Source organism: Oncorhynchus keta, chromosome 27 (assembly GCF_023373465.1).
Source record: "Oncorhynchus keta strain PuntledgeMale-10-30-2019 chromosome 27, Oket_V2, whole genome shotgun sequence".
Classification (NCBI taxonomy): domain Eukaryota; kingdom Metazoa; phylum Chordata; class Actinopteri; order Salmoniformes; family Salmonidae; genus Oncorhynchus; species Oncorhynchus keta.
The window spans coordinates 28,087,712-28,095,415 of NC_068447.1; the positions used below are offsets into that span (position 1 = coordinate 28,087,712).

The following is a 7,704-nucleotide window of genomic DNA, read 5'->3' on the forward strand; positions in this document are numbered from 1 at the left end:
TTACATGTGAATGGCTTTGTTGTAATATGGTTCCCAAGTTGGTTTCCTCAAACACACATTCTACAATCTGTTTCTGCAGTCATATCAACTGAGATGATTTCACCATTCAACATTACCTTTGTGTTCTTACTGGTCATGCTACTGTGATTACAATAAATCATGCCTTTTTTTCTGTGGAAATGTACTAATATGTTATTTAAAATGTATTGGATGCACTCTAGATGTCCTGTATCTATGCACTCATATCATCACAACCAAACAAGGAACACAAACAGACAGCTACTCTTTGCAGCTCATGTAAATTTGTTATTTTTCTTAAAATATACACTTAGGACAAAAATCATTTTTTTGTTACAGAAAGATATGCACAAAGGTGCTTCTGATTGTACAGAGATATTATTAAGAGTAGTTAGAGGAGGCCATCCCTCTCTCCCCAGACAAACATGCGTCCCCCCCCAAAGTCTAAAGTCCTACAGCCCATTTATATCTAGTGCGCGGGTGCTGCCTTATCTAGGTGGGTCTTCAGCAGGTCTGACGACATCTGGTAACATACAAGTCCTGTAAGGGCACGTTACATGTAATGGCTGTCCAGAACCTCTCACCATGGCAACACAATTTAAGCCAAATAGACGTTTTAGAAATTGAGACAGGCCTACCTACCAGCCAGCCTGTGACGTGACAAAAAGGTACCACAGTCTCCTAAAGCACAACAATCTATCCAGGGAACACAGAGGAGAGCTTTACAGGGAATTGCTTTTGGTTGGTAACAGCCTGATAACTAACAGGTATATAACATGGAGGGACTGCCCTTTATACAATATAATATGTACCCCCACACCTTCAGCTGTCTCATGTCACTATTAAAACCTGCCACAGGCAGTTTCAGGAACCGGCCTAAGAAATGACTAACATCTAAATCTTATCACAACCGTTCCTAAAGCTCATGCTCCATACAAATCAGACCTTATTCGGCACATGCTTCATAAACAACAGGCTCTTCCCGACAATACAGAGAAAAAAAACAGAAATAATAGAAAAGTAAAACATTAAATAATAGATACACAATGAGTAATGATAACTTGAGGGAGAGAGTGCCACCGTGTGGGCAGCAGCAGTTAGTGCAATCTGAACCAAGTGGATCGGACGGGAGTACATTAAGAAAAGCATCAAGTGTTCCGTTTCCTTCCAGTTCTGTCAGGTGGAGGGCTCCTAGCCGAGCGAGGATCTCAGGGGAGGGGCGTCTCCACGGGGAGGTGTGAGGAGAGGGGGTTAATGTAGATCACCCATGAAGCTGGCATGATTAGTAGCAGTGATTCCAGGGGGGTCATTAGGTTAACAAAGTGTTTGCAGTGGACAAGGGTCTCTGGGGGAGAGGGGTCTCCAGGGTGGAGGGGCTACTTGCAAATAGCTTCCAGGGCATCCAGGGTGCGCTTGATGTCCCGGATCTGGGCAGCCAGGGTGTGGATAGGCTGCATGGAATGGTCAAGCTCCTCACAGCGCGCCATCAGCGTGTACATTCCCTATGAACACACACGATGGAATACATGGAGGAAGTGAGCACACATCATATACTTATGACACAACAAGCATCCATGATTGCCATTGCCATTGATCATAATTTGACTCAGGTCTAGCCAAGCTCGCTCTTCTCTCACCTTTATGCTCATGTCAACAGACTCCCCCAGGCTGTCCACGGAGTCTCTGTAGGTTTGGATGTATCCCACACTCAGCGCTGTCATCTGGACACACACAGATAAAGACATACACTGAGTGTACAAACATTAGGAACACCTTCCTAACATTGAGTTGCACCCCCTTTTAACCTCAGAACAGCCTCAATTCGTCAGGGCATGGACTCTACAACGTGTCGAAGGCGTTCTACTGGGATGCTGGCCCATGTTGACTCCAATGCTTCCCACAGTTGTCAGTTGACCATTCTTGAAACACACTGGAAACTGTGGAGTTTGAAAAACCCAGCAATGTTGCACTTCTTAACACCTAACACCTAATACCAAAGGCACTTAAATTGTTTGTGTTTTCCATTCACCCTCTGAATGGCACACATACACAAACCATGTCTCAAGGCTTAAAAATCCTTCTTTAACCCGTCTCCTCCCCTTCATCTACATTGATTGAAGTGGATTTAACAGGTGATATTAATAAGGGATCATAGCTTTTCACCTGGATTCACCTGTTTGATGGAAAGCAGGTGTTCTTAATGTTTTGTAAACTCAGCTATTAACATACCAGACCCTTAATAGCAAACCCTTAATATCAGCAACTTGCAATGTATATCAGGGTAGGACTAAAAGGATAGTTGAACGCAGATCAAAATGGTCCATGTTTGTGAACAAACTGAGCTCACGTACATTCTGGATGGTTCCGTTGAGGCTGCGCATCATCAGCTCCACACTGTGGGCAACATCCTGAGTGTGTCTCTGTAGGTCCACCAGGACAGCAGGGTCGATGGGAGGGATGTCTGCCGGCTGCCGCAACGACGACCCCCGACCCCTGCTACTGATGGAACCCGAGCAGTCCGCTGGACACAGAAAGAGAGAGACAGAAACACACAGGAAATTACTACCTTATCTCGACAGTCTACAAAGCAAACCAAATCAGCCTCCCTCATCCAAGCAGTGCTAGGACACTCATCCGTCCTCCCACCCATCCTGAGGATGCTAATCTAATCACAAGAGGAAAGGGGAAGAATTTATTTGATTTGGAACTCGGCCTTCAACTGCAGCTTCTAACACTGACACATCACTGAAATCATAACAGAAAAGGCCGTTTGTGAATCAGCATTTCACTGATCACCAGGGTCGTATTCAGGTAAACCGTAGCAAAACATTTTGCAACAGAAAACAAGTGTATCTTACTGGACAAGTTCAGGTGATCTCTCCCTGTTTTAGACAGTTTGGTTCCTAATGAAAACAACCCAGGAGAATAACCATCCGTCCTCCGGTGTTATACTCACAGTCACAGTCACAGTCCAGGCTGGGCTTGGAGCTCATCTTGATCTTCTGCTCCAGGTTGCGGCAGATGAAGTGAGTCAGGTCCCCGTCGTGGCTGACTGTTCCCTCCAGCTCCAGGGCAGAGGAGATGGTGGCCCTGCGGCCCTCTGGTTGGCCCCCCCGGCCACCACCCCCTCCCCCGCACGCCTGGCTGATCTCATCCAGACTCTTGCTGTCCTGCATGCCCCGGACGATGCGCTCCCGCTCTGGGACGTTCCGCACATGCACCTGGGCCATGACGTGGGGCGGGCAGGGGCTGCTGTCTGATGAATTCCTCTTGGCTGGGCCAGAGCTTGGGCTGGGAGCTGCTGCTGAGGGCTCCTCTGTAAGCTGAGAGGAAGAGGCAGTCTTACATACCGGTACCAGACGTATGAACAAACACACACATATATTATCCTTACTATTGCAGGTGGTCAAAAAATCTATACATAAACAAAACATTTCCGCATTACAATGGTTAAAGTACAATTTTCTATTCTTGAGCTGTTGGCTCTGGCACTTCAACGATTATGTACAGGGGCAGTAGCAGTCAATATGGCAGACTCACCTGAGCTGAGACTTCAGCCTGGGTGTTTCCTGAATGCTGCTCCTCGCTCTCCTCCTCCTGCTTCTCCTCCTCTGTTTCTACAGAACAGCAGTTACAAGGCTCTGTGTGTTCTGTCTCTGACGGAAGTGTGTCTGCACTGGGAGTGTCCCTCTGTGGGGCTGTGTCTTTGGATGGAATGCTTGTTGCGGTGGCGGTATGCTGTGAGTCTCTAGACAGAACATCATTTAGGGGCTCATCTGTTTGGAGGGGTCCAGTGAGGGACATGTCTTGAGGGGCCGCGTGTGGGTTTGTGTCTGTCGCGCATGTGGCAGTGGGGCGGGAGGGCTGTGATAGGAGCGTGTCTTTGTGTTGTTTGTCCGAATGGGACATGTAGTTGTGAGGAGTGTCTATGGGGTCTTCTTGTACATGGCATGCTCTCTCTCCATCCACACAGTTCTCAGTCTCTTCAGGGGTCCCATCAAGGGATCCGTGCCCAGGCCTTGGCACCCTGCCCCCAAACTTCAGGAGCTGCGAGGGGGTAGTAGGGGAGTAGATGTGCGGGCCATTCTCACTGCAGGATCCAGGGGAGTCTGGTGTATCCACCCCATTGGCTGCTTCCGGCACATATGTGTCAATCACAGAGAAGAGGCTCATCCCTCCACCTGCTGCATTCAATATGTTAGATAACAGACATACAACTATAAACAACTGGGTTGGATTCAACAAATCATTGCACATCAACTTGCCCACCTAGGACTCTAGCTTCTCTTTGTAATTGGGGCTTGTTTGCTTTCAAGGGACGGTGGGAGAAAGACTAACATATTACACACAATGCTTTCTATTAATCTCTTGACAACAGCCAAACGTCCCAACAAACTGGATTAGTTGCGTCGAAGTAACTTCCAGTACCGGTAGCCAGCATACATTGGAAGACCCACCAAACTAAACTGTCAACAATACTACTTTGCAGCTCAACGCAATCCAATAAAGAGGTTGACCGATTATGATTTTTCAACATCGATACCGATTATTGAAGTCCAAAAAAGCCGATACCAATTAAATTGGTCAATTAAAAAAAAAAAAAGTATTTGTAATAATGACAATTACAACACTTATTTTAACTTAATATAATATAATACACCAATAAAAATCAATTTAGCCTCAAATAAATAATGAAACATGTTCAATTTGATTTAAATTATGCAAAAACAAAGTGTTGGAGAAGTAAAAGTGCAATATGTGCCATGTAAAAAAGCTAACGTTTGAGTTCCTTGCTCAGAACATGAGAGCATATGAAAGTTGGTGGTTCCTTTTAACATGAGACTTCAATATTCCAAGGTAAGAGGTTTTAGGTTGTAGTTAATAGAGTATTTATAGGACTATTTCTCTCTATACCATTTGTATTTCATATACCTTTGACTATTGGATGTTCTTATAGGCACTATAGTATTGCCAGTGTAACAGTATAGCTTCCATCCCTCTCCTCGCCCCTACCTGGGCTCGAACCAGGAACACATCGACAACAGCCACACTCGAAGCAGCGTTACCCATCGCTCCACAAAAGCCGCAGCCCTAGCAGAGCAAGGAGAATAACTACTCCAAGTCTCAGAGCGAGTGACGTTTGAAACGCTATTAGCGCACACCCAGCTAACTAGCTAGCCATTTCACATCGGTTACACCAGCCATTAGGCCAATAGGCTTGAAGTCATAAACAACACTGTGCTTGCGAAGAGCTGCTGTCAAAACGCACGAAAGTGCTGTTTGAATGAATGCTTAGGGGCCAGCTGCTGCCTACCATCGCTCAGTCAGACTGCTCTATCAAATCATAGACTTCATTATAACACACAGAAATACGAGCCTTTGGTCATTAATATGGTCAAATCCGGAAACTATAATTTCGAAAACAACATGTTTATTATTTCAGTTAAATACGGAACAGTTCGGTATTTTATCTAACGGGTGGCATCCCTAAGTCTAAATATTCTTGTTACATTGCACATCCTTCAATGTTATGTCATAATTACGTAAAATTCTGGCAAATTAGTTCGCAATGAGCCAGGCTGCCCAAACTATTGCATATACCCTAACTCTGCATGCAATGAACGCAAGAGAAATGACACAATTTCAACTGGTTAATATAGCCTGCTAACCTAGATTTCTTTTAGCTAATTATTCAGGTTTAAAAATATATACTTCTGTGTATTGATTTGAAGAAAGGGATTAGTGTTTATGATTAGGTAAAGTAGTCCAAAGATTGTGCTTTTTTCGCAAATGTGCTTTTGTTAAATCATCCCCCAGCGTTGCATCGATTATATGCAACGCAGGACATGCTAGATAAACTAGTAATATCATCAACCATGTGTAGTTATAACTAGTGATTATGATTGATTGATTGTTTTTTTATAAGATAAGTTTAATGCTAGCTAGCAACTTACCTTGCCTTCTACTGCATTTGAGTAACAGGCAGGCTCCTTGTGGAGTGCAATGAGAGACAGGTGGTTAGAGCGTTGGACTAGTTAACTGTAAGGTTGCAAGATTGGATCCCTCGAGCTGACAAGGTGAAAATCTGTCGTTCTGCCCCTGAACAAGGCAGTTAACCCACCGTTCCTAGGCCGTCATTGAAAATAATAATGTGTTCTTAACTGACTTGCCTAGTTAAATAAAAGGTTAAAAAATAATAATATATATATTTTTTTTTAATTGGCGCCCAAAAACTAAAACTTGAAATCGTCCCTAATTAAATCAGCCATTCCGATTAATCGGTCGACCTCTACCAATAAACACATGAAAACTCAAATATAACAAAGGTTGAGTGAGTACAATACGAGATAAGAATATCTTTGGCCAACAACAGCTAACGTTAGCTAACTTACCTCATAAAGACACAGGCTGTCAGTTTGCCAGAAGACACCAACTCTACAGTTACACTTGTTTACACTGAGCTGCACTGGGGTCAGAACGCAATCATGGTTACATTAAGACAGCGTTGAGCCAGTACGAGATATGGGTCAGAAAACGTATTTCAATTCAGGGATTCCACTGTACCTTTATCCACAATGCTCCATCGAGAAGATCGAAGGCTACTGCTAGTTTTCCCGGAAAACTGCCCTTTTTGTCCTCAACCAGAGCAGTCATTACGGAATGGCACGTTGTATTGAACAACAAAAGGAGCTGATTGGCTGACACTGCCATTCCGTGGTTGAGCAAGCATGGAGAGTACGGAGATAGCCCAAAAGTCTGGCTAAGGAACAGATTGGTTTTGGAAAAACGCCCTCAGCGTGTGGTCTGAAAGCAATACAGAGGAAGAAGGCACTGCAATAGCGTGGTTAACGAACAGACGTCATTATGGACAGCGAGGAAGAAAAAGAAGAGCGGAGTGCAGAGGGAAGATGCGTTTCAGGAAGAATGGTGCCAAGTACAAACCGCACTGTGTATTCTTTGATACACTATACAGTACCAGCTTTGCACACTCTTAACATTCTCTCAACCAGCTTTGTGAAAGCATTTCAATTAACAGGTGTGCCTTGTTAAACGTTATATTGTGGATTTCTCTTTCTTTCTTAATGCATTTGAGCCAATCAGTTGTGTTCTGACAAGGTAGGGGTGGTATACAGAAAATGGCATTATTTAGTAAAATACCAAGTCCATATTATTGCAAGAACAGCTCAAATAAGCAAAGAGAAACAACAGTCCATCATTACTTTAAGACATGAAGGTCTTTACCTGAAAGTCACGTTAGGATATGTCAGTTATCCCGTGAGAGCTTTTGTGCCGAACCCACTATGGTGTTTTAGATATCAAGCTTATGGTCATATTGCAGCAGTGTGTAGGAGGGAGATTCCATGATGTGAGAAGTGTGCAGGAGCACATGAAACAAACAAATGTGTAGTATCAGTGGAAAAACTGTGTGTCAATTGTGGGGGTGCCCATGTTGCTGGGGATCAGAAGTGCCCAGTGCAAGAGAGACAGGTTGAGGTTGCCAGGGTCAGTGTCGAACAGAAGGTGCAGTATGCTGAGGCAGTAAAAACAGTAGAGGATTATGGGTCAAGGGTGAGCAGTAGAGCTAGGCCAATACAGAGTGATATGCATTTGTGCTTCATAAGGTTGGCATCTTAGCGTTCATTGCCATGGTTATCAACTGTACCGCAGAAATAGAACGTCATTAAT

At 44.2% G+C, this 7,704-nt stretch overlaps 1 protein-coding gene across 4 annotated transcripts in view; it reads right to left on the minus strand.

Annotated features, from left to right (window-relative positions):
* Positions 1–282: 282 nt before the first annotated feature.
* Positions 283–7,704, minus strand: part of LOC118359709 (BLOC-1-related complex subunit 6-like) — an 11,147-nt gene continuing 3,725 nt past the window's right edge. Inside the window, exons 1-7 of one of the 4 annotated variants that reach the window (XM_035738336.2) lie at positions 6,411–6,484; positions 5,973–6,008; positions 3,559–4,202; positions 2,975–3,341; positions 2,370–2,539; positions 1,656–1,739; positions 283–1,520 (exon numbers count right to left, since the gene is read on the minus strand). In XM_035738336.2, the coding sequence (XP_035594229.1) occupies positions 1,395–1,520; positions 1,656–1,739; positions 2,370–2,539; positions 2,975–3,341; positions 3,559–4,191 (1,380 nt within the window). In that variant the 5' untranslated portion in view covers positions 4,192–4,202; positions 5,973–6,008; positions 6,411–6,484 and the 3' untranslated portion in view covers positions 283–1,394. Of the gene's footprint in view, positions 1,521–1,655; positions 1,740–2,369; positions 2,540–2,974; positions 3,342–3,558; positions 4,203–5,972; positions 6,009–6,410; positions 6,485–7,704 lie in introns of those variants that run through there. The other 3 variants (XM_035738335.2, XM_035738337.2, XM_035738334.2) reach the window with 3 other exon arrangements.